Here is a 27,297-nt window from a genome sequence, read left to right as displayed (position 1 = left end):
AGAGTATATTGCATAAAGGGCAAGGCAACACAATATCACAAACTCAGAACTTTTTTATTTATATATCTAAATAGTAGAAAATAGATAGATATTTTGAATAATCTCAATTTATTTAAAAATACAATTAATCATAACATTATTTTAACAGCTCATTGATTTACTTTTAAGTAATAAACATATAGTACCTCAAATATACTCCCATAGTGTTACTCAACAATATTAAGCATAGTATTATAACAAATAATGCCTGATTATATAGAGTTCTATTACAGAAATCTGACAGAAACATTAGCATATGCAAAATAAGTCAGATACATTAAAAGGTAAAGCCTGATTGTATGAGCTAGTCCCAAATGTCGTTATTGAATGTATTTTGGATGCTGTCATTTCATTGTCTACAAGATACTTTGTCACATTGAGAGAATATTTTCTCTTTATTTTTTTAAATCTGGATATCACATACTTCAACGGTATAACATCAGAAACCACAATACAAAGCCAATTTTACATGGCAAGGCTTGTTTACACTGAGCTGCACTGAGGTCAGAACGCAATCATGGTTACATTAAGACACCGTGGAGCCGGCGCGAGATATGGTCGGAAAACGTACCTCAATGCAGGGATGGGATATGTGACTGTACTCCAAATCCTACCTTTATCCACACTGCTCCATCGAGAAGATTGAAATACTGCTAGTTTTACGATAATGGCTGCGGTGGCTACTGCTTGCTAGTATGAGGAGGAAAAGGGTGATTGCAATCCGACCTTAGTGCAGCTCAGTGTAGACAAGCGTAACGGTATCTTCTGCCAAGGCTTTGTGGTTAGAGAGAAGAAAATACATTGACTACTTGTAATAAAAAATGTAAAAATATTACCACAATTTGTCAATGATATATGTACTTATTTTATCATAGCTTGCATTCCAACAAATGTAAACAAATGAAATAACAATGAACAAAACAATATGAAAGCTGTCTAGAGTATCTCTGAAACAGTCTGTCGTGGTAGAACCCTCCTGTGTTAAAGCTTGTTTAGCACCCTCTTCACTCTTGTTTGAGCCCTCCCAGTCTTCTCAGTAAAACCAGAGGTATGATGAAAGAAATTGAGCTGATAATGAAGCAGGTCTCTGCTCCAGCAATCCAGTAAACTGCAAAGCAAAAAAATAAAATAGACATTCAGCAGAAATGTTATGAAATTCTAATTATTTACAAATCACAGCCTTTGACAACTGACATCATACTTCTGCCCTCTTACAAAATGTGACATTCAATGCAGAAAGTCACCTGAGGATGCCACTATGGGGCCCAGTGCTCGAGCCAGGGCTCCTAAACTACGTAGGATTCCCATTACTGTGCCCTTCTGATTGGCCGAACCTAGAAGAGGAGTTTCATGTTACACAATGATTCGATTTGTGTGTGTGTGTGTCTAAGAGAGAGCGAGTGCATATTGGTTATGATAGTACAGTTAGAAATCTCACCATGATCTGAAACCAGCGTTGTCAAACAAGGGACAACAATGGCAGCAGCTGTGACAAAGAAGATGTTTGAGTAAAGGAAAATCACCTCAGGGATATACTTAGTTTATTTTTTAAATGACCTTTGAAGATATGAAAACTTACCAAATGAGTATGAAAACTTACCAAATGAGTATAAAATCAAACCTATGTAAACCATCTTCAAATTCCATGCCAGTCCAATGAGAGCAAATGCTGGAATCAGTAATAGGATTGCCTAAAATACATTAAGAATACTGACTTTGGCAACATTTTCTATACCAGAGCTAATCTTGAGTATTTAAAAGATTTCTTGATGCTGATTTCTTAGCCATGTAGTAATGAGTACGATATTTACCAGACGAACAGTCCTGATGTGATGCCCTGGTTTGATCCTACGGGCATATCCTCCTTGGATCAGTGCCATGGTGATACCCATGAAGAAGAACATCTTACCCTGCTGCATGCTGCAAAAATTGAAGTATCGTAGCACAGTTGAAGGAGTTAAGGTAGCCTCTTTTTTGGTTGAACAGATTCAAACAAATTCAAGTGTAGGGAGCTAAATAGACTGAGGATTGACCTTCCTTGTCCCTAAACCCATACCTTGTAAACTGGAACCGTTGATGGGTGAGGAAACTCAATGTAAACTCAAGACCAGAGAAGAGGAAGAGATATGTGAAGTAAACGAGGCCCAACACTTTCAGGTTCTGCATTTCTGTTGTCCAAGAGAAAATAGACAGGGACAAATAAAAAAGGCTTTGTGGTACATTTCAACACAATATTTTGGTTATTATGAAGTACTTTCCATAGATTCTTGTCCATCTTACTAAGCATAAATCTTGACAAGATATACATTATTACAGACTAGCGGGTCTTTATTTATTACTGTATATTCATAGATATTTTATACTGAACAAATATATAAACACAACATGTAAAGTGTTGATCCCATGTTTCATGAGCTGAAATAAAAGATCCCAGAAATGTTACATATGAACAAAAATCTTATTTCTCTCAAATGTTGAGCACAAATTTGTTTACATCCCTGTTAGTGAGCGTTTCTCCTTTGCCAAGATAATCCATCCACCTGACAGGTGTGACATATCAAGAAGCTGATTAAACAGCATGATCATTACACAGGTGCACTTTGTGCTGGGTGCAATAAAAGGCCATTCTAAAAATGTGCAGTTCTGTCACAACACAATGCCACCGATGTCTCAAGTTGAGGGAGCGTGCAATTGGCATGCTGACTGCAGGAATGTCCACCAGAGCTGTTGCCAGAGTTTTGAATGTTAATTTCTCTACTATAAAGTCGCCTCCAACGTTGTTTTAGAGAATTTGGCAGTACACCCAACCGGCTTCAACAACTGCAGACCACTTGTAACCACTGCAGTTTGGCGTCGTAACTGAGCGGTTTGCCGATGTCAGCGTTGTGAACAGAGTGCTTCATGGTGGCTGTAGGGTTATGGTAGGGGCAGGCATAAGCTATGGACAACAAACACAGTTGCATTTTATTAATGGTGATTTGAATACACAGAGATACCATGACGAGATCCTGGAGGCCCATTGTCGTGCCATTCATCCACCACCATCACCTCATGTTTCAGCATGATAATCCACGACCCCATGTCGCAAGAATCTGTACACAATTACTCAAAGCTGAAAATGTTCCAGTTCTTCCATGGCCTGCATACTCACCAGACATGTCACCCATTGAACATGTTTGGCATGCTCTGGATTGACGTGTACGACAGTGTGTTCCAGTTCCCGCCAATATCCAGCAACTTTGTACAGCCATTAAAGAGGAGTGGGACAACATTCCACAGGCCACAATCAATAGCCTGATCTATGCGAAGGAGATGTGTTGCGTTGCATTAGGCAAATGGTAGTCCCACTAGATACTGACTGGTTTTCTGATCCACAGCCCTAGCTTTTTTTTTTTGGTATGTAAACAGATGTACATCTGTATTTCGTCAGGTGAAATCCATAGATTAGGGCCTAATGAATGTATTTCAATTGACTGATCCCTTATATGAACTGTAACTCACAAATCTATGAAATTGTTGTATGTTGCGTTTATTTTTGTTCCGTGTATTTAGATGGTCAATTATTTCATACTGTACAAATATCACATAAATCAATATGTACTCACTCTCTTTAGAGGGTGGGTCCTCTGTCCTTGTGAGGGCAGAGAAATGGAACAGAGCCACTGGGTTGAGAAGATCTCCTGATTCCTGGATCCCAGAGGTCACTGAGGAAACCTGGGTCTGAGCAGATACCAGTCTTTGTCAGAAATAATAAACAGAAACGCTTACTAATATGGATTAAACACTGTGTATAGTATCATTGCAATAAAACATTACTGGGAGAAGATAATAGTGAATGACCAAGGCTTTTACTTTCTGTGCAATGAAGCACACTGCCCAACCCGTGATGAGTTTTGAGTGTGCCGTTTTCAGTTTCTCCTAAGAGGTATACCAATGAAATCACACCTTGTTCTGCTTTGGCAGGGTCTCTGGCAGCATGACAATGATGAAGAGTACGTCAGCAGCACTGAAGACCAGGGCCAGTACAGCTGGGCCATGGTAGAATACCTCCTCCTTACTGGAGTTAATGGCAAAGTAGGCCCCCATCAGTGGGCCTACCGTGAATCCCAACGAGAAGGCAATTCCAACCATCATCTAACAACAACAAAAATATGCATTGCCAAATTAAAATAATTTTACATTTTAGTCATTTAGCAGACGCTCTTATCCAGAGCGACTTACAGTAGTGAATGCATACATTTCATTTCATTTCATGCATTTTTTTTGTACTGGCCCCCCTGTAATGCGTACAGGAGGCCAAAAGAAAGACCAACTAGTGTATTAGTGCAATACAGAGCAGCATAGTCCGTGGTTCATCATACTCTTAAATTATAAATCTCCTTTCAATTAAGATCTTTCAATCCTGAATGGCATATACTGTACTGTGTCTTTAAAAAAAAATCCTAGCATGAGCTTGATGCACAGTGCTTACCATTCCCTTGTTTCGTGCCTTCGGGCAAGGAAGGTCAGCAATCATGGCAGTGCAGAGGCTCACATTACCCTTACAAATACCCCCAATCACCCGAGACAAAAGGAACATGCTGAAACTACGGGAAACTGCCCAGACTGCATAGGAAGACATCAATCCCAACTGGAACACAAACAAATACCAATTAAAACCATATTAAATCAGGCTGGCAAACTGGGCAAATAACACACCGAAATGGACAGAGAGAGTTGCCCAAGATAAGTAGTGATATGTTAACCAGTTTCATAGCCATGAAAAAGCAATAGAAATATTCTTAATTTGCAAGTCACTTATTTAAATCAACTACATTTCTATAACATTGCACAAACTGTGGTAAGAATGAGTAGCGGTTTTCTGCCGTAATGATCCGATGCAGCCCCAGTTAAAGGGGATGACACGAACTGCAGCAGAGAGAAGAGTGATCCAATCAGACCTGAAGAATAGAATGTAGAGAGCATAATCTGTAATTATGGTCCTTTCTGGTTGAGCGTTCTGGCAAATTTTAAGACATAACACAATATCTGGTCAATTTTAAGTCACACATTTTAATACACAGACACCACACTATTTCTGACATTCACAAGACAAGGTAGTATTTTGAACAATGCCATTTGTCTAAAATATAGACATCAAAATATCTTGCTCAACTGTAACAACCACATGTAGTTAAATAAAGTGTGTTGTGTTACTGTACCTCCAAAGAGGACACTGTTGTATTTTGTTTCCATCGGAACTCCGACAGCTTCCCTGAACCAGTCCACAATGCTCTGTAGTGACTGATAGACACTGTCCTGTTAGGGGGAAAACGTGAAAATATTTTTTTACAAATGAGTGCAAGATCCGAATCTGATAAATTTCACACACACGATCAGCTGACAAGTTTGTCATTTTGTTACGCTGTCTCATGGGAAAGTTTAATCACACAAAGCATGCCTTGTCCTCACTAGAGTGAGGCCCCAAATTCTGTGTACAAAGAAACCCAACAAATGTCAGAATCTGGAGTTGGCATATTACCAAAATGGGAAATTGCATTGATAACCCAACATTATTGCAAATATAATGCTTGTCTTTCACAATATAGTACAATGACATTAAAGTATTTAACTAATGATGATAATGGGGAGGAAAATTAAAATTTTAAGAGGGGAGCTCACATTTACTATTAACAGACATTGGCCGTGTTCCAGATAATTAAAAACCGTGATGACTGATGTATCATGGGTAAATTTAAAGTTGGCTGAAATGTTAAACTGTAATATAAAGGACAGCTCACTGAACTCAGACAAACATGAGCACTTACCTCTGTTTGGCCATAGTGGTCCAGTATAGATGGGAGGAGAGGTAGGATCAGGGTGAATCCCAGTAAGTCCAAGAGGAGGGCAAAGAAAACACTCTTGATGACTCTTGAGGAGCCAACGGCCTCTTCAGATCCCATTTCACTTGACATTCCTCCTTTCTGATTAAACTCCTTCATTAAACAAAAACACAGGATTTTTTTAAATTATAAATTGTATGGGATGCATACATGGGTGTCAGCGCCTAATGGAGATGTTAGTAGGAAACTTTTTTGAATTAAGTTTTTGAAGACGAAATGGCACTGCACTACTGCCCGGCTAGCGGCCAGTCCTCAAAAAGGGATATAGTTTGAGATACCCCAACCGCGGTAGAACAAAACACAACCATGTCTCTTATGTCTACCATTTATGAAATGGATGGTTGTGCAAAAATATTTTACTGCAAAAGTGGTTAAATTGATAGATCGTGACACCCCTTAAACTAAAAAAGTGCAGAATAATGCCTGGCTGGAGGGAGGATGGGCCACATGTAACCCAATATTGCAAGCTCTGATATTGCAAATATTTGAAATTCAAGTAGTCTGTTCAGTTGTCTGCACTACATAAACAAACAGCATTAGATCTTAATTCATCTTGGAAATATAGACCCGTAAACACAGAAATACAATAGGCGGAAATATCAAGTATGAATATTTATGATGAATGCAAGCTTTACTTTTTGGTATCTGATTAATATACATACTATCTTTTGATGTTGTGGCTATTGTAATCTAAATCAACTGTAAGACACTGAAAACGGTATTTTTTTGTTCAGTCAAAGGTTCATCTGTGGATTTTATTTGTTCAGCCCATACTCTTGCACTTACATTAGTTGGATGGGCCATTTACAGATGAGCTATGTACAGGTGCAGTGATCTGTGAGCTGCTCTGACAGCTGGTGCTTAAAGCTAGTGAGGGAGATATGAGTCTTCAGCTTCAGTGATTTTTGCAGTTCGTTCCAGTCATTGGCAGCAGAGAACTGGAAGGAAAGGTGGCCAAAGGAAGAAATGGCTTTGGGGGATGATCTGGTGCACTCTTATGCTGTTCAGGCTACGCTGGCACATTGCTTTTTCCAGAAAATCATGTCCACCATCCTGACTGTTTGCCCTGGAGTTGCTGTATATGTTGACATTATGGTGTATGGGGAGGATGCAACCACACGCGATGACAAGCACATAAGGCAGGTAAGTAGGTGTTCACTACAATGAACCAACACAACTTGACAAGAAATGTCAACAACTTAGTGGGCCTTCACATGTCATAGGAATTGCAGCTCTCCAATGTTAATGCCATCCTAAATCTCCTAGTCTGCTGCCCTGAAGGGTATACTACGATTTAGGCTAGATTTATTTAACTTTTATTTAAGCAGGGAGTCATGCTAAGACCCAGTCTCTTTCGCTGATGAGCCCTGCATGACCACATCAATAAACAATTACACTATACATACACTGAACAAAAATGTAAACACAACATGTAAAGTGTTGGTCCCATGTTTCATTAGCTGAAATAAAAGAATTCCTGAAATTTTCCATACGCACAAATTTGTTTACATCCCTGTTAGTGAGCATTTCTTCTTTGCCAAGATAATCCATCCACCAGAGAGGTGTGGCACATGAAGAAGCTAATTAAACAGCATGATCATTACACTGGTGCACCTTGTGCTGGGGACAATAAAAGGCCACTCTAAAATGTGCAGTTCTGTCACAACACAATGCCACCGATGTCTCAAGTTGAGGGAGCATGCAATTGGCATGCTGACTGCAGAGAATTTGGCTGTGCATCCAACTGGCCTCACGTGTAACTACGCCAGCCCAAGACCCTCCACATCCGGCTACTACACCTAAGGGGGGGGGGTGGGGGGGATGCTGAGGAGTATTTCTGTCTGTAATAAAGCCCTTTTTTGGGGGGAAACTCATTCTGATTAGCTGGACCTGGCTCCCCAGTGGGTGGAGCCTATGCCCTCCAAGGCCCACCCATGGCTGAACCCCTGCCCAGTAATGTGAAATCCATAGATTAGGGCATTATTTATTTCAATTGACTGATTTCGTTATATGAATTGCAACTCCGTAAAATCGTTGAAATTGTTGCGTTGATTTTTTTGTTCAGTACATATACACAATACATGAAAAGCAAACAAAACAACAAAAGCAAAACACTATCATATCAAATAAACATTATTCAGAGATGAAGTTATCAACAATGTCGTGTGTAATTGCGGGCTATTCTTTGGGTGCTGAAATTGTAGTTTTTGATAAAGACGTCGGAGCTCCAGTCTGCCCACACCAGTCGCCGCTCAGCTCTACGGTAAATAGTGGTTGATTTTAATCGGTTAGCGAAATGCTTGTTTACATCCTTATTCAGTCGTCCTCGCCAGACGGTGGATGTGCAAGTCTCTTCACAGAGAATGAGTTAACGACAAAACAAGGTGGTGAGGCAAGACAATGTTCGAGGAAGTAGGAAATAATATAATTCCATTCATGACCAAATAAACTCAAAACCTGACTACATTTGAAGACTGGAATTATATGGATATTATTACGTGTGACAGACACATAACATTAGACAGATAGGCTAAGCCTACAAAGTTGGATAACACCTATGGATAAAATGCGTTTTAATAAAGTACAACTCAAAGGTTACAATGTATCGCAAATGGAAACAGGGGTATTCATTGCATCCTAAAGTTGTGAGCAAATTAATTCAGTTATTGTAATCATAGTTTGTTATAGCTGAATAAACTGAATGATAAAATCCTTAACTAGGGAAAGAAGTGCAATAGTTTCTGATGAACTCCAACGGTTCATCAGAAACTTCCTTCACCATGGAGTTGAGTTTAGTTGTTACAATGTGATCGGCCATGCATGGAGATTCCCCATACATTTTTCATATGCATTTTACTTACCCTCAATCCAGTGGCATATCAATTTGCGAGGAGCTTGCTTTAGGGTTGTGAACTTGTCTGATTCTCGAAGTCTCCAACTGACTGGACCAGGAAGCGGTGTCTTGTTTCATTTATCATTTACGATGACAAGAATGTGACGTATGCGCACAGAAGCAAGGCCTCCACTGATCCAAGCATGGGTCAGTTCTGTGCGGACTCTTTGCGACGTCATACCTTACCCTAATCCTTACCATTTTACATTTACACTTCAATGGGATAGGGAGGTCCCAATGAGCCGCTTACCACCGCGCATGTTTAAACGCCCTGCGCCCAGTTTCCCAAAGGCATACATTTCGTTAGAACCATTGAGATCGATGGTTCTAACGATAAACTTAGCCTCAAGATGCTTTTGGGATACTGGGCCCAGCTATGAACACAAACTGTGGCTACTTATATGAGAAAAATAATACGTATGAATTGTGAACTTAATGCAGATTCACAGGAGCTGTTGCAACTATCCACCATTCCTCATCCATTGCACATATTTACAAAAACTATTGCACTTATTTCCCTAGTCAATGATTTCATTAATCAATGCTTTGTCCTCCTTTAAAAATGTTGTCTTGATTGGTTCAGGAACAGTTCATATCCTAAAACGAGGAAAAGCGTTTTCACAAATGAAATATCTAGGAAATAGAATAGTTCTAGGATAAAGTCATTTATTACAGAAATGTTAAAAGACAACAAGATCAACATATTTACAAAGCATCAAAACAGCCAATATGTTGGAAATGTGAACAGTCATTCTGGCATGACATAATATACAATAATGAAAGACTGTCCTTTACAACAATAGCTGCAATGTCTCCAGTCAAGAATAGTTAGTTACAGGTGGAAACAGTATGCAACAAGTGACAATAAAACATAACATTCAATTGAACTTCACAAATTCAGCTTGCTGTTAAAAGCAGCCCTGTTATGACATGTCTCCCATTTCTAAGCAGCAACACCCTCAGTGTCAATACATCCTCATCAGCTGCACCGACACAGAGTTACAAGCCATGGCGCATCACATGCCGTTCCAGGTCAGTGCTGTTCATAAGAGTTCGGCCACAGAGCTCGCAGGAAAGTGCTTTCTCATTTCTGGTCACCGTTATTATCCTCAGGATAGTGGAGGCATCTACAGGAATGATAACAGAATAAGAAGGAGAGTTAAACATCTGACAGGGAACCAGAAACAGTTTGATTAATTGGATGTCAATAGTTTCATGTCAAAATTGACTTACCTTTTGGTGAAGATATGTTGCCATTTTCCTTGTTGTTTTCCTCCACCTCGTGATCTTGCTTCTCGCCACTCTTGGGGTTTTCTTCATATTTTTCATCCTGTTCAGACCCTTGCTCCGGTTTTTTATTGCACTCAGGTTTTAGACGGTCAGTCTTCACTGCCTCCTCCTCATTTTCCTGTCTCACCCCATGATTACTGTGTGTTTCCTCTTTGCCCTCTTCATTTTCAAGCACTGGCATCTTGTGATAGTTGCAGGCTTCATCTTTAAGCACTGGCATCTCATGATATTGGTTGTTTTGTTCTTCTATGTCCATCTCTCCAGGTTCTTGGTTCTCCTCCTCACAGTCCATTAAATGTTCCTCTACCTTCTCCTTGTCCTCATTCTCTAGCTTCTCATGGGATTGCTTATATTGTCCCTCTTGGTTCTCGTCATTACTGAAATCATGGAATTCACTGTTCTGGGCTGTGTTCTCTGCCACCTCGTTATCGCCATTTTTGTTCACCTCATCTTGTTGCCCTTGGGTCTCCTCACAGTCCATGAATTGTTCTCCCTCCTCGTTGACTCTGCTCAGTCTTGTTTCCAGTTCCTCCAGATGGACCTGTCCCACCAGCTCATGGTTCCTCACAACCTCCCGGAGAGAACACCACAAGGAAGATTACATATTTACATCAGATACAGAAGGACAAATGACTCAACAGAGAAGACTTGATACAACATAGTGTGTCAGAATTAACATCAGCAAAATAATGTGTGACAATACCCATTTTACTAGTTGTGACCTTTGATGGGCTATTAATTTCTCAAAAGAACCACACTCTCTTGGGACTGCAAGTGTAATTCCACCTTTTAGAGAAAAAGGTGGATATACAATAATATTGATTAAACCTATGCAGTCCTCTGTGCCTTAGGAGCTGTTTCTGGATAGAGCCACAGTCTAGTTAGCATGGGAGTCATGATTGAGGGGGTATAAGGAGAGTGTAGCTAGAACACTAACCTGGTGTTTATCGCACAGGTGTGCCTCCAACTCGCTCAGCTGTGTGCAGTCGAAGTAGCACAGTCTGCATTTGTAGGGCTTGATATCGTCGTGCTTGAGCATGTGCAGTAGCAGTTTCTTGTCACTGGAACTGGTGAAGGTGCACTTGTGGCAGCGGAACACGATGCCCTTGAGATATCGCGACAGCGTCGGACGACGCACCTCTATCGGGGCCACTGGCTGCTCTGTTTAAAAAAAAATGAAACAAACCAGGATCAGCAGTGTAAAGTCTGGGTATGATACTGACAAGTATAAGACAGAATAAATGGTAGACAGCCACAAAAGGTGTCTAATGAGTGTCATGATGTATAAAGCATGGATTTATTTGAACAATACCACAAGAACACCTACCACGATGGAGGACGATGTGGTCGATCATGCGGTTTTTGTTTTTGGTGTGGTAAAGACAGAGAGGGCAGTGTAGCTCCTTAGGAGCTTCTGTTGGGCTACTGGCATGTGCCGTCTCTATGTGCATATCCAACTTCTTCCTATTGTAAGCATTCAGAGAAAAAAATGTCATCACAAACTTGGCAATATGGCACACTGAGGCTTAATAGATGGCAACAATTGAGACCGAGAAGCATTTGTACGTCATTTAAAGAGTCAGTTAATGTAGCAATACTAGGTGTCACAGGTGCTTCTTGTTAAATCACTATTCTTTAGACATAGCAATAATATGTATACTAAACAACAAATATGACACAGCAAAGGCAAGCATTGGCATTTGAGCAGATTCTTCTGAAAATAATATATTACCTGAAGCCTGTGAAAAATGAGCAGTCCTTGCACCTCACGAGCCTTTTCCCATTGTGGCGATTTATGTAGTGTCGACGCATACTCTTGATGTGTGTTGAGGTGAAGATACAAAACTCACAGACGAATAAGCCATCTTGAGTGGTCCTGGTGGTCTGTGGGCTTGGAGGGCTGCTGGAGGCCTTGGCCTGAGCCACCTGCCTGTAGTGGTTGAGCTGCCTCTGGACATCTGGGGGCTCCGAGTATACTGGTTCTGTAACGGAAAATACACTGGATATTAGTACCACATTACATTCAGACACTCAACAGATTACTTCTCTGATTTACAGAAAGTTAGGGGAGGTGCTAATAGCAAAATACTCTTGAGGAGTATATAACAAGACATTATGCATTTTTCAAAAATATGGTTTTGTATAGCTATACTGATTGTCTTGTCTGTATGCTGCATAACAAATGTGCTTATTTTAGAGGAAGTGTTCTAATCTAATCATGAAGTTTAATAATTCAAATGCTAAACAATGAACGTAAAAGGGAGCACTTGCTTTCAGTGAGGTCTGATTCCTCAGAATCATCAGACATTTGGTTGCCTTCTTGAGGTTCTGGCAGGTTCTGGGTCTCTTCAGAAGCCCTCAGGGTGTGCTCCTTGTTCTCGCTACCGGTCACAGATGAAGGGAGGTTCTTGGATGGGTACTGAGCTACTCCAGCAAGACAGATTAAAAAAGCAAACAGGTTTAAGATGTTTTCCACAGCTTTTGTCATTTCGATTAACATTTCATACAGTATCAGATTCTTTTGACAGAGATAAAAAAAATGTTAAGCCTTTGAAAAGTTGTGACAATGACAGTGTGCCGTAGCAGTAAGGTTGCCTCTGTGCCGTAGCAGTAAGGTTGCCTCACCGCCATGTACTTTGAGCAGATGATTCTTCAAGAGGCTCAAGATGGTAGTTCTGTAACGACAGAGCCCACAGTGGAAGGGTCTGATGGTCCCGGGTCGATGTCTAATATGGCGGTCAAACCTGAAGAGTCATTAGCAGACATTTCACAAATTGATTTATCCAGATGGTTAAGCAAATCTTCATGGTTTATATAGAAACAAGAATGTTGTATGGTGGTACCTAAGGTAACATTACAAGATGGAATCAATCACATACTATAAATACTCCCCTCAGTGGTTCAAGCTCTGAATGCTGATATATCAGACCGTATACCACGAGAATAACAAAACATATTTTTACTGCTCTAATTACATTGGTAACCAGTTTATAATAGCAATAAGGTACCTCAGGGGTTTGTGGTATATGGCCAATATACCACAGCTAAGGGCCGTATCCAGGCACTCCGCGTTGGGTCGTGCTTTAGAACAGCCCTTAGCTGTGGTATATTGGCCATATATCAAATCAAATCACACCCCCTTGGGCCTTATTGCTTAAATATACAATAGAAATCTCTTCCTCTCACATCTGCTTCTGTTGATGAGGTACATTGTCCAGCCGTTTGAGGGCTGCTGTAGCTGCATGGCTCCGCTCATGTGAGCGTAAACCTTTCAAAGACATGAAAGTTCGCCCGCAGTGGTTGCACTCCTCTCCTACTGACCCCCCCTCTGGTTCTGTTGTCGATGGGACAGGGGAAGGGGACACCAGTGGACTCATCCCTGTTGTAACAGATTCCACCTGTGTCACAATCCAATGACTGTCCGATTCATCTGCTGTCAGGACCTTGGGCAGTTCTTGTCTTTCCTGCTGAAAGACAGAAAGAAGTTATTAAGGTTGAGGATCACAGACTACATAAAGGGCAAAAACAGATTTACTTTTCCAATGTTGCACAGTCCTACCATCTGTCAAACAATCACAAACGCATAGGGTTGCACTTTATTGCATTATGTGCCACTTACCTTAACAGGCTTGGTTTTTGGCGGTGGGTCACTGAGGCGTTGTTTCCTCTTCTGTCCATTTGCCAGCTTCTGAAACTCCTCATTATGATGGTCGAGATGGGAGCAGAGGTCCGCACTGCCCTGGATTTGGAGGTTACAGTATCCACATCTGTAGAACTCTGTGCCATCCTCTGAAGACTTTGAAAGTATAGTGAAGTCTTGTGTGAAATCTTCGCTGTGGAAATTGGTGTAGTGGATACTTAGCAGCAGATTTGAGTTGAAAGATAACTTCACGCATTTCTTGCATTTAACTGGACGCAATGCTTTGCCTTTCTCGCATTGTGGATCAAATAATTTGCATACAGGTTTCTGTTGCTGGGGATGATTTCTAGGCTTGGGGGGAGAGTGCAGTGTGTTATTCGGGCTAAGTTTGCTAGATTTGTGCTTGCTGGGAGAGACTCCTGGGTGGCAAATCGCATAATGGGAGACCAGGCCTTTTTCACTAAGACATTGGAAAAAACAGCGAGAACAGCTTATCTTCTCACCAGGTGATTTGGTTTCCTGACTCAAAGAAGCCTTATGGTCCGGTGAGTTTGGAAGAATGCGGTGAGGTCTGAATGCTGGAACAAAGTGGTTGGTGAAAGCAGCATTGCCATGTTGCCTCCTATAGTGGGCTGCAAGGTATTTACAAATCGAAGTTGTATACGAGCACAGTGCACACTTGTAGGAAAACTCTTTGTCCTCAATTGGAGCCACTGTACTGTGGTTAATGCGAAGATGACAGGCAAGGCCCTTTTTAGTGGTGCAAAGGTACTTGCAAAGGTGGCACTTGACTATGATGGATTTCCCATTTTTTAAAATGGCAGCCTGGGCAATTGAGGTCTGGGAGCCTCTGTATTTGGAGAGCAATTGTTTTTTAATGGCAGCAGATTGTTTCAAAGCCGGTTTGAATATATTTGCGGCAGATCGTTTGTGATCCATCTCATAGTGAGCCTTCAACTTCTTGAATTTTGCATGGATGACTGGACACATATTGCACCTGAAGCCTGCCAATCCCACCCGCTTACCCGATCGGACTTTCAGGCATTCATTTGGGTCAGTGAAGTGTACAATTTCTTGTTCAAGTCTCTCAGTTCTGGCTTTGACAGCTGGATGCCTCATCTGGCAGTGAGTTAGAACACCATGAGCGTGAGAGTTCACATACGGACAGATTGAACACTTGAATACCAGAGTCCCCTCACTTGTACTAGGTTCCGCTTCAGTTTCGCTTTCATAAGTTGATGTATCATATTCCGGATGTTTCTTACCACAATGAGTTAACATACCATGGAGGTTGTTGAACTCTCCGGAACAGACAGGGCACCTATATCGCTGGCTTGGCTTTGAAGTTTCATGAACATCAAGCTGTTCATGGACTTTCGTATCATATTCTGGATGTTTCTTTCCACAATGAGTAGACATACCATGGAGGGTGTTGAACTCTCCAGAACAGACAGGGCACCTATATGTCTCGCTTGAACTCAAGGTTTCATGAACATCAAGCTGTTCATGGACCTCCGGTTCTTGGGTCTGCCTACTACTAATGACATCTAACACAGACCCATCTTCCTTGACAGACCATGGATGAACTGCACGGTAGTGGCTGCTTATACCCCCCATGGAAGTAGCCTTAAAGGGACACGCTCGGCATGGATAGACTTTTGTGTCACCTCCTCCGGTCTGAAAAGATGGAGTGGTCTTTGGAACATCCCCAAAACTGAGGATAATCTGATCAGGTTTTTCATTGTGTTCTGGGTTAGGCTTTGTTTTTTTAGATCGAGAAATCTTAGGGCCGGCATATAACCTCAGGATGATGGATTCAAGTCCAGTTTTTTTATCTGGATGACGTTGCCGGTAGTGCCGGAGGAGTCCCTTCGCTTCAGTATGTGAACAAGCACACCACTCACAGTGATAACCTTCCTGTAAATGGCCATCTTGGTAAGCCCAATGTATAATTGTAGTGATCGGGGCTCTCTCTTGGTGGTTATTCCTCAGATGTCTTTTCAAAAGATATATATGGGGAGTTGTATAAGAGCATTTGCGGCACTTTAAGGACCTGAGCAGTGCAGCTTTCTGCTTGCGAGATTGTGAGGCTTTCATGGAGGACATGGTAGGCTGTTGCATTGTTGATTTTTTATTTGAGCCGGGAACAATTGCAGTATACCTGACAACCTGATCCGCAGTTGTCTTCAGATCACTATGTCTTAATTTCTGATGATTCAAAACTCCCCTAACTGTCGGATTGTCATAGTCACAATGCTGGCAGTAAAACAACTTCCTCTCTTCTTCTTGGGATGAGTTAAGCGAGTTTCTTCGTACTGGGTGGGATTTGCTCATTTGGCCCAAAACTGTAGCAGTATATTCAAGGATTTGCTTAGCAGTTGGCTTCATATCAAGGTGTCTTTTCCTTTTATGATTCAAAACCCCCATCACCGTTGGATTGCTATAGTTGCAAAGCTGACAGAAAAACATGTGTTCAACCTCGTCCTTCAAAAGAGGATGAGACAAGAGGTGAGGAGAGTTTGGTGAGTTCACTGCTTTTGGCTGAGATTTTTTGGTTTGCTCTCGGACGACAACAGTATGCCTTAAGATCTGCGCTGCGTTTGTTTCGAGATCACAATGCATTTTACTTTGATGATTAAAAATCCCCCTCACTGTGGGATTGTTATAGTCACAATATTGGCAGAAGAACTTATCTAACTCTTCTTGGACAACATCAGATGTTAAGAAAGATGAGTTAGGCGATTTGCTAGTTTGGGACAAAATCATAGCAGTATATTCAAGGATTTGTTTAGCAGTTGCTTTAAGATCTGGGTGTCTTTTCCTTTGATGTTCCACAACCACCCTCATGGTTCGATTGCTATAGTTGCAAAGCTGACAGAATAACACAGCCTCTTCTGTCACAAGAGGAAGAGGTAAGATGTGAGAAGACTTAGTCAAGTTGACTCTCTTAGACTTTTGGGATTTTTCGGTTTGCCCTGCAACCTCAGCAGTATGCCTGAAGATGTCGCCAGGTGTTGTTTGGAGTCCACTGTGTCTTTTCTTTTGATGATTTAAAATTCCTCTCATTGAGGGATGCCCATAGTTGCAAAACTGGCAGAAAAACAAGTTACCTGCCTCATTTCCAATATCAGATGTGAAGAGAGAGGAGTCAAATCCAGCAGACTGAGATGTATCTTTCTGACTACGAAGCTCAGATGTATATTGAAGGATCTGACTAGTTGATGTCTGAAGACAACGATGTCTTAATTTCTGATGATTCAAAACCCCTATAACTCTGGGGTTGCCATAGTTGCAGTACTGGCAAAAAAACAAGTCAGCCATCTCGTTCTCAACAGTGGATTTGAGAGAGGAGTTTGATGAGTCAAATCCAGTAGACTGAAGCTTTTCACTTTGACCATGAGCCTCAGCAGTGTGCTTGATGACCTTATCGGCAGTCACCTTGCGATGACTGTGTCTTAACTTCTGATGATTCAAAACCCCTCTCAATTTGGGGTTGCTACGAATCGCAGCAGTATGTTTCATGATCCGTTTAGCAGCTGACTTACGAGTACTGTGTCTTAACTTCTGATGATTCAAAACCCCTCTCAGTTTGGGGTTGCTACGAATCGCAGCAGTATGTTTCATGATCCGTTCAGCAGTTGACTTACGAGTACTGTGTCTCAACTTCTGATGATTCATAACACCTCTCACTGTGGGGTTGCAATAGCCACAAAACTGGCAGAAATGCAAACTCTCATCATCTGCCTGCGAAACATTGGATATGGGAGGGGATGTGTTAGGAGACTTAACTTCTGGGAGTTTGAATGGCTTTAAAACATGTTCCTGTGCTAAATCTTTTTGGAGGGGAGTGCTATGTGAGACTATTCCTATGCCCTGTGACATTTTGCTTTGACTATGAACCTCCGCAGTATGGAAATGGATCTGTTCAACAGTAGCATTGAGATCACTGTGTCTTGACCTTTGGTGATTCAACACCCCCCTCACTGTGAGGTTGCCATAGTTGCAATGCTGGCAGAAAAACATGTTCTCTACATCGTCCTGTGCAACATCGGGTTTTAAGAGGGACGTGTTGGGGGACTTTACTTCTGGGAGTTTGAATGGTTCCAAAACCATATTTTGAGGAGACACCTGTGTTTCGTCCTTAGCTTCCCTGGAAGTGGCAAGAGTTTCTTGTTTTATGTCGTCAATTCTCAATCCTGCCTTCGGATGGCTTTTTTGGTAGTGGACAAGCACGACAACCACTGACTTATTGCTGAAGGCACAATGTTTGCAGTGGTACAGTTCCTCATCCACTCCCATGGAAGCAGAACATTCTTTTGGGGTTGTAGAGTTGATGTTAACAGTTTCTTTACATGGGGACAGAGACCTCTCAGGAGAGACAACCTCTGCATTCTTTAGGCTGGAAGTTTGCCCTAAATGTGATTTAGAGGGTTCGTCTTTAGAAGGCTTGGCAGTAAAACTGCAGTACATTAAAGGACTGCTCATTTTCAGTTTTGGATGTTTGTTTTTGTAATGGGGTTTCAAGTATTTGCCATTAGAAATGGTGAATGGGCAGGCAAAGCACTTGTACACCAAATCAAGCTGATCTGATCGCATCATGAACACATCTGGAGCTTCTGGGTGATGATCCCTATAGTGCTTCTTGAGGTCATCAGGGGTGGCAAACTCAACAGGACACTCCAAGCAACGGAAGGTGGCAGTCCAATCATCTGGATTAATGATGTACTGAAAGTCATACCTGATGTAAGGGTGCATTCTCTGGTAATGGGTGCTCAAACTGCGAGATGACTTGTGACTGTAGTCACAATGTTTGCAACGATAAAGTATTTTGTGTTTGTCCCTGCTTTTTCTATTTTCCAATTGATTGTGCTCATCTTTTTCAGTTCCTGAGGCATCTAGTTCAGTTCTCCAGGCATCCCCCTCCTCTTCATCCTCGCTAACCTCAAAGGTGAAAGCAGTGCCCCCTGACAGCTTGCTTTGGATGACTGTACTTTCAGGGCTTGTTTTGATCTTTTTCTTAGCAGGACTCAAAGCGGTGTCATCATGCATCCTCTTCTTGGTGGCATTAGCCAATGGCTCTGTTAGTGACATTTCATTATACGTTTCAGGTTTGGGATCCCGCTGTTCTGTCGCTGTTCCGTCCAGCAGACTTAGCCCCATGCTGTAAAAAAGGTAACTGTGCTCACTTCGCTGGTGAGTGTGAAGATCTTCTAGCCAAGTTGCAGAAAAGTTGCAGAGTGAGCAGCAGTGAGAGCCCTTCTGTTCATTTTCTGTATGAGATCTCTCTTCAGTTACTTTAGAGACACCTTTACCACCTTCTTGGTCATAGCTAAAGAAAGGCGCATGTGACATGAGGGTCACATCATGCGCACGTGATGGCCTTGAGAGGTTGGGCAACTTCAGTTGTGAGGAATTTAAAGATGACCCATGTGCAATTTTGAATTTGGAAATATTTCCTGAGGATCCCACTTGAGCTTGCAGGTTCTCCAGCAATAGACTAGAGCTAGGAATGTTTATGGTTTTTGAGGTAGACTTGGATTTCAGGAAATTCAATCTCCCCACTTCCCCTTGTTTGCATTGGAGTCTCGACACATTGTGTTGGTTCTTCTTCCCTGGCAGTGGCACTTTGGCATTAAGCAGCTTGCCCCTTAAATACCATTTCTGTGTTTTCAGGGTCCTGCCCTTACCAGGACCCTTTACCGAAACCTCGTGATTTGTTCTTTCATGTTTGACAATAACAGGCCAACTGGAAGATGTAAACATACAATGCCGGCAAGAGAAACTCTCCTCTGAATTGTTGTAGAGAGTGCTACTGTGAGGTTGTGTGGAACTCTCTGAGGGATTACAACTCCCATCATTTTGTGAAGGATCCACATCAACGCCATGCACCTTCTTCATGTGTTCAAGGAGGAAATATTTTGATTTGAATAGGAGGACACAATGGTTACACTGGAATGACTGACTTGGAGACATGGATTGTTGAGAGGCTGGTTGACCGTGGGTCATTTGATCAGACTTGTCGAGGTGCCCGGAATCTGTGGGTGCATAAAAGTGCTTAATCTATACAACTGCAGAATAATACATGTATCAGATATTAATTATTACATGTGCTATGTATCTAAGTATTACCAGACTAACCAAGCACCTAAAAAGGCAGGTGATAGAGTTCACCATTCTACTGTTAACAACTTGTATTATGGGGTTGGCAGATTTTTTTTATAGAGTATACAAGTCAAAAATTAGAAGAACAACAAGTCAAACCTTCCTCCATCTCCCCTGGCTCTGCGAGTTTCTTGATCCCAGAACTTTACTGACAAACGGGAGAGAAACCTATGGGGGAGCATAATAATTTGATGACATAACACACTAGCAAAACCAGACTAAACATCCAAAATGCAAACATACTGATAAAAGGAGAGACATTTACCAACTTCTCCACAACTGAGCGACTCTACAACCGATCCAAATGACTTTGGCTAAATAACTGAATAAGACAATAGGTGTGATTTATCTGAATAGGATTTAGGCCTATAGCTGATCTGAAGATAACATTTTTTGCAGCAAGTCCCACAAGTTCACTGTCATGTATACATTTAATCAATTGTAAGTACAGTTAGTCACACTGAAAAGTGTTGCTAAACAAGTTGTCATAGGTCGAGACTTAAAACGTATGGTTTGCTAGTGATATTCTTATAGTTCTGTCTCTGTGCACAATATCACATTCTCATTACTGAAAAAGTAGTGACTTTTAGCATATCAACACACAAGATTGGTGTCATTATAACCATAATCAACTGCATCTTATGATGACTAGCTCTGAATGTCCTTTTGGAAAAGCATATAACTATTTTAATAGCCTAACTTTAAGTTCTGAACAACCAAGACATAAGGTGACTCCAGAAAGGCAAGTGTAATGTAGGCAAAACACACTACATAGCCTAGGCCATGATATTTTACCATGGGCATACATTCATCCAACCAGCTATAATTGAGTCCATGCATTCATAAACAAACACAAAATAAGAAAAGGACATTTACTGAAGTAAATGTGGTGTGCTTGCTGGTCTTGAAGTATTTATGGTTGTGAAATAGTAGTGAGTGACAGCAGTAGTATGTTTTCAAAGGCTGTGTGTTAGTTATGACCTATTTTGAGGTTTGTAGGTGTGGAGTTATTATAGTGGGTTACTGTGGCCTAGTATAGTAGGCTAGAGTGAGTACAATATAATCAATAAGCCATATAATGTGTTTTAAGCTCTTAAAATGTTTTAGTTGAAACATTCTGAAAGTTGTGTCAGTGATTTTAATTTTTAATGTTGAGGCCTGCATTCCGCCATTTAAATGAATGGCGATACAACAAACTTTCCAGTTTATGAAGTAGGAATGATAGCAAAAATCTGTGTAGAAGCCATCTACGCTGAGCCAGTCTGCACATGTCAACATTGGGGTGGTGTTTGTAGCTGTCGTCAGTAGATGTGTGGGAGTGGTTAGTAGTTGTGTGGTCAGTAGTTGTGTGGTGAGTAGTTGTGTGGTCAGATAGGATAGCCTGAACATGTGAAAAAAGGTTTGCTACCTATAGCGCGAACGGTTCAAGAGTTACTGTTGGTGAGTTATTTTGTTAATTTATATAGTTGTAGTTGATAAAGGTTTTAAAGGATTTGAATGTGTTAAAGTTAGTCTTGTAGCTTAATTGGCCAAGGAGCAGGAACCTTTCTGAATAGCTACCTCTGTATTCCTATGGTTCTCATTCAAATCCATGTTAATTTATACACATTTGAAATGGTTATGGTTCAAAAAGTATAAATAGTATCAAAAATCTAAATGCAAGTAGTCTGAACATCTCAACATTGGTTTAGTGTTGATAGCTTAAACAGTGAAAGAGGAGATGAGTCTCCATTTTTTTACCATTTAAGTCTATGGCTATTGACTAGCATTTAGTTTTATGCAAATATGGTTGTAGTATAAAAAGTACACTGCTCAAAAAAATAAAGGGAACACTTAAACAACACATCCTAGATCTGAATGAAAGAAATAATCTTATTAAATACTTTTTTCTTTACATAGTTGAATGTGCTGACAACAAAATCACACAAAAATAATCAATGGAAATCCAATTTATCAACCCATGGAGGTCTGGATTTAGAGTCACACTCAAACTTAAAGTGGAAAACCACACTACAGGCTGATCCAACTTTGATGTAATGTCCTTAAAACAAGTCAAAATGAGGCTCAGTAGTGTGTGGCCTCCACGTGCCTGTATGACCTCCCTACAACGCCTGGGCATGCTCCTGATGAGGTGGCGGATGGTCTCCTGAGGGATCTCCTCCCAGACCTGGACTAAAGCATCCGCCAACTCCTGGACAGTCTGTGGTGCAATGTGGCGTTGGTGGATGGAGCGAGACATGATGTCCCAGATGTGCTCAATTGGATTCAGGTCTGGGGAACGGGCGGGCCAGTCCATAGCATCAATGCCTTCCTCTTGCAGGAACTGCTGACACACTCCAGCCACATGAGGTCTAGCATTGTCTTGCATTAGGAGGAACCCAGGGCCAACCGCACCAGCATATGGTCTCACAAGGGGTCTGAGGATCTCATCTCGGTACCTAATGGCAGTCAGGCTACCTCTGGCGAGCACATGGAGGGCTGTGCGGCCCCCCAAAGAAATGCCACCCCACACCATGACTGACCCACCGCCAAACCGGTCACGCTGGAGGATGTTGCAGGCATCAGAACGTTCTCCACGGCGTCTCCAGACTCTGTCACGTCTGTCACATGTGCTCAGTGTGAACCTGCTTTCATCTGTGAAGAGCACAGGGCGCCAGTGGCGAATTTGCCAATCTTGGTGTTCTCTGGCAAATGCCAAACGTCCTGCACGGTGTTGGGCTGTAAGCACAACCCCCACCTGTGGACGTCAGGCCCTCATACCACCCTCATGGAGTCTGTTTCTGACCGTTTGAGCAGACACATGCACATTTGTGGCCTGCTGGAGGTCATTTTGCAGGGCTCTGGCAGTGCTCCTCCTGCTCCTCCTTGCACAAAGGCGGAGGTAGCGGTCCTGCTGCTGGGTTGTTGCCCTCCTACGACCTCCTCCACGTCTCCTGATGTACTGGCCTGTCTCCTGGTAGCGCCTCCATGCTCTGGAGACTACGCTGACAGACACAGCAAACCTTCTTGCCACAGCTCGCATTGATGTGCCATCCTGGATGAGCTGCACTACCTGAGCCACTTGTGTGGGTTGTAGACTCCGTTTCATGCTACCACTAGAGTGAAAGCACCGCCAGCATTCAAAAGTGACCAAAACATCAGCCAGGAAGCATAGGAACTGAGAAGTGGTCGGTGGTCACCACCTGCTGAACCACTCCTTTATTGGGGGTGTCTTGCTTATTGCCTGTAATTTCCACCTGTTGTCTATTCCATTTGCACAACAGCATGTGAAATTTATTGTCAATCAGTGTTGCTTCCTAAGTGGACAGTTTGATTTCACAGAAGTGTGATTGACTTGGAGTTACATTGTGTTGTTTAAGTGTTCCCTTTATTTTTTTGAGCAGTATATAAATACTATAAAAAGATTCTCACGCAATCTAAGTTAGGAATGTCTGCACATTTGAAAGCTGGTTTCGTGTGTATATAGCTTAAATCGTTTAAGCTCTAGAGCGAGGAATAATAACTAACTAGAAAAGTAAATTTCCTGAAGAAAATATGGTGTGCATGCTAGTTTGTGAAGGGTCGATTGATTGATTGATAGGATAGCATGAACATAATAAAGTTGATTTGGTGTCTCTAGCTTGAACAGTTCAAAGGTAACTGTTGGTGAGTTATTTTATGCTAAATGAATATAGTTGATAAAGACCTAAAAGAATTTGAAGTTAGGATAGCCTGAATGTTTTAAAGTTGTTCTTGTAGCTTAATTGGAGCAGGACCATTTTAAATAGCTACCACTGTATTACTGTGATTCTAACACGGAACCCAAACCGTCTGCGCGCGAGCCGTCGTACATACATTTATTTTGTCCCCCTACACCAAACGCGATCACGACACGCAGGTTAAAATATCGACATTAATTTGGGGACAGGTCGAAAAGCATTAAATTAGCTAGCTAATTTGTCCTATTTAGCTACCTTGTTGTTGCTAGCTAATTTGTCCTGGGATATAAACCTTCAGTTATTCTTTTACCTGAAATGCACAAGGTCCTCTACTCCGACAATTAATCCACACATAAAACGGCCAACCGAATCGTTTGTAGTCATCTCTCCTCCTTCCAGGCATATTTCATCTTTGAACTTATATGGTGATTGGCATCTAAACTTTCATAGTATTACCACGACGACCGGCAACACAGTTCGTCTTTCAATCACCCACTATAACCAATAAGGAGATGGCACGTGGGTACCTGCTTCAATAAACCAATGAGGAGATGGGAGAGGCAGGACTTGCAGCGCGATCTACGTCATAAATAGAAAGGACTTCTATTTTAGCCCTTGGCAACGCAGACGTTCGCGAGCAGTGTGGGTGCAATAATTGAATAACAGATTTCTAAATTTATTTTGCTCGCGACGCGAGTGGTTTAGTCAAGGTATATTTCAAACCAATGTTAATTTTAGCAAAAAAACAGTTATAGTTAAAAGGTATAAATAGTATAAAGAATCTGAATGCAAGCAATCTAATTTGGGTCAGTCTGAACATCTCAATGTTGGTTTGGTGTTGATAGCTTAAACGTGTAAGTGGAGATGCGTGCCAAAATGTTCCCCAGGTAAGTCTATGGCCCTTTTATTGCCATTGCAATTTATTGGGAGAGCATTTAAATATTGTTCTAGTACTAAAAGTATGGATGCTATCAAAAATAATTTCTTAAACAATTTAAGTTGGGGCTGTCTGCACATTTGAAAGTTGGTTTCGTGTTTTTAGCTTATTGGGTTAGAATTGGCATTTGTTCTAATATGCAAATGAACATAGCCTGAACCTGAGAAAGTTGGTTTGGCATCTTTAGATTGAACAGTTCAATAATTACTGTTGGTGGGTTATTTTATGCTAATGTATGCACATTTGTATAGTTATAGTTGATAAAAGTTTATGATTTAGTTGGGTCAGTCTGAACATCTCAATGTTAGTTTGGCATTGATAGCTGAAATGGTGTATTTGGCAAATCCAAATACTTCCCATTCAAGCCTACGTTTATACTTTTTGAACTACAAACATTACACATTAATAAATGTTATCAACATTCTCGACGCAACCAATCTATATTGGGTCAGTTTGAACATCTCAACGTTGATAGTTTAAATGGTGGAGGAGATACACCCAAATTTCCTAAATGTTCCGATGTAAATCTATGGCACTTTTATTGCCATTGAAATGTATTGGGAATCATTTACATTTTGTTGTAGTTCAAAAAGTATTCATGCCATCAACAATATTTTGGGCAGTCTGCACATTTGTAAATTGGTTTCGCGTTAATAGCTAAAGTCTTTAAGGGCTAGAGCGAACAGAATAAATCAAATTATATGAGTATGTAAGAAATCCAGAGTTGTGTACTGCTTTGCAATCACACCTAAGTGGCCACACTGTGTGTCTTCAGACGTTGCATGTTTATAAGCCTGGTCCTCAGATCGAAGAGGACCAGAAAATGATTAACCACAAAATGTCAGTTGATCTTTCCGTTGAAATCCTCAACCCAGCAACAGATCAAAGGATTAGGAGACTTCAGCACACAATCCGTCACATGCGAGACAACACCTCTTGTGAAATTGTGAACTAGAATATTTGGACATTTGCAGCCTTATACTAGAATGAGTAATTTGCTTTAACACAACAGTATTAGCTAGGTAGCCAAAGCTTAAACTGAGTTCTCTGGCTGCATTGACATAATATATCTAGATTATCTTAAATGCAACCCCTGATAACATATTACAAACTCTGATAACTGCACAGATTTACCAAATAACACTTGCTGCATTTGTTATTAGAATCAAACTTGTGAACAATCAAGTTTACACCATTTCGGTCCCAACTCTGTCACTTGTCGAACAGGAACTAAAATTGCAAGGGGAGTGGAATCGGAACCCCCTTTGCCTTTCTATTGATCCAGTTCAGAAACATGAAAAATGTTACGAAGCAAACACCTACAAAACGTGGCCCGCAATGAACATTTACCAAGACGTTAATGGAATAGATTGAATAGCCTACTCACACGTTTCCACAGAGAATCGGTGAGACTCAGGCTATATTTCGATTCCTCAATGTGTTAGCTCTGTAGTCGATGTTCGTCGCCATTTTTTCCCGCTCCTACAACAACCTCATGTGTCTTCTTCCGTCTGCAAACCAACGAACCAGCAACGCCGGGGTCGAGGGGCTACAAACAAAACAACTTAGCAGTCAAGATAGTGCCAGGGGGTGGCGTGCAATGCAAATAAATCTGTCAGTCAACGATGAAGCCAAAGACAGTACAATCATGAAGATGGGCAGAAACTGCTTCTCCAATAGAAATCCCCGATAACGCTTGTAAGCGATGTCATGGCGACGTTGTCTAGCTAAGCGCATGCGTAAAAACGGTATCTTGCGCATGCCGTCAAAATTAAAGACACACCTTCGAAATAAAGTTTTTTTGACGAAAATAAAAACGTGTCAGTTTGCCACTTTCACTTGGTTGGAGAATATGTTCAACTACTTAAAACATTTTCTCAAATCTAGGTTGTGTCTTTAGATTTTGAGAAAATTAACAATTAAGGAAACTTCTCATTGGGCGCATTGGAGTGGATCACTTTTGTCAAGTTGTTGACCATCATTATTCACAGCCTTTCAAAGTGTGTTGCATTATGATGATAAAAATTTTCCAACACGTCAACTACATGAACTTTACTGAAATCATTTGATCAAAGGTCATGCAGTTTTTGATGAAGTCACCTTCACGTAGCTGCAGTTGCTTCTCACCAACTGCACCATCCCAGGTAGCACAAAGGTCTAGCCCACATCTGGCCTGATTCTGGCATGCCAGATCTAAAACTTCTGGCCATGGTCTGGCAGCCAGAGTCCGAAATCAATGACGGTACAGACTAGGCAGATCTGGCAAACTGAACTGAGCCAAAGCTGCCATTTTAGGGCCAGAATCGGCGCAGCAATGGCCCAAGTCCACTCGATTCTACCCTTCCTCCCCCACCACCACTAAACAAATATTATATTAAATGTAGGCAGTAATATTGTAGCTATCAACCGAACTATGAACAACATAAACATAAAAAAATGCATGACATTTTCTCATTTTACAGTAGCATTTATATCCAAATAAATGTCACTAAATTACAGATTAAATGCAAATGACGCTACTTTGATATTATTCTATCTGCAGACACATTCTACTGCACTGTTGGAGATAGGAACACAAGCATTTCGCTACACCTGCAATAACATCTGCTAAATATGTGTATGTGACCAACAACATTTTATTTGATTTGACATGACTGTGTTAGCCATAGTTGGCTAGCCAGCAAGAAAGGCAATTTCTCGAATGGAATAGCCTTCATTTCTCAGAACAAGAATAGACTGACGAGTTTCAGAAGAAA

General features: G+C 41.3%; 2 protein-coding genes across 3 annotated transcripts; both read right to left on the bottom strand.

The window, feature by feature from the left end:
• Positions 1 to 880: 880 nt before the first annotated feature.
• On the bottom strand, positions 881 to 9,027 carry slc75a1 (solute carrier family 75 member 1). Its single transcript, XM_014172320.3, has 13 exons — positions 8,783 to 9,027; positions 5,847 to 6,014; positions 5,241 to 5,337; positions 4,876 to 4,979; positions 4,511 to 4,669; positions 3,985 to 4,173; positions 3,645 to 3,759; positions 2,096 to 2,207; positions 1,851 to 1,959; positions 1,640 to 1,730; positions 1,478 to 1,525; positions 1,284 to 1,373; positions 881 to 1,147 (listed from the first exon to the last, which is right to left on the bottom strand). The coding sequence occupies exons 2-13, from the start codon at positions 5,991 to 5,993 to the stop codon at positions 1,044 to 1,046; spliced, it is 1,365 nt and encodes a 454-aa protein (XP_014027795.1). The 5' UTR covers positions 5,994 to 6,014; positions 8,783 to 9,027; the 3' UTR covers positions 881 to 1,043.
• A 436-nt stretch (positions 9,028 to 9,463) lies between these two features.
• LOC106585393 (uncharacterized) lies at positions 9,464 to 26,256 on the bottom strand. Of its 2 annotated transcripts, none has more exons than XM_014171542.3 (11): positions 25,931 to 26,256; positions 20,006 to 20,074; positions 13,724 to 19,779; positions 13,291 to 13,571; positions 12,730 to 12,848; positions 12,376 to 12,528; positions 11,837 to 12,086; positions 11,432 to 11,568; positions 11,042 to 11,265; positions 10,048 to 10,675; positions 9,464 to 9,941 (listed from the first exon to the last, which is right to left on the bottom strand). In XM_014171542.3, exons 2-11 carry the CDS (start codon positions 20,013 to 20,015, stop codon positions 9,814 to 9,816), a joined length of 7,986 nt encoding a protein of 2,661 aa, XP_014027017.1. In that variant the 5' UTR covers positions 20,016 to 20,074; positions 25,931 to 26,256; the 3' UTR covers positions 9,464 to 9,813. The 2 variants fall into 2 exon arrangements, with proteins under 2 accessions (XP_014027017.1, XP_014027018.1); XM_014171543.3 differs by having other exon boundaries at positions 13,291 to 13,568; positions 25,929 to 26,255.
• Between the last annotated feature and the right edge of the window lie 1,041 nt (positions 26,257 to 27,297).

This window comes from Salmo salar, chromosome 24 (genome assembly GCF_965601325.2).
Source record: "Salmo salar chromosome 24, fSalSal1, whole genome shotgun sequence".
Classification (NCBI taxonomy): Eukaryota; Metazoa; Chordata; class Actinopteri; order Salmoniformes; family Salmonidae; genus Salmo; species Salmo salar.
This window is presented reverse-complemented; position numbering and strand designations above follow the sequence as displayed.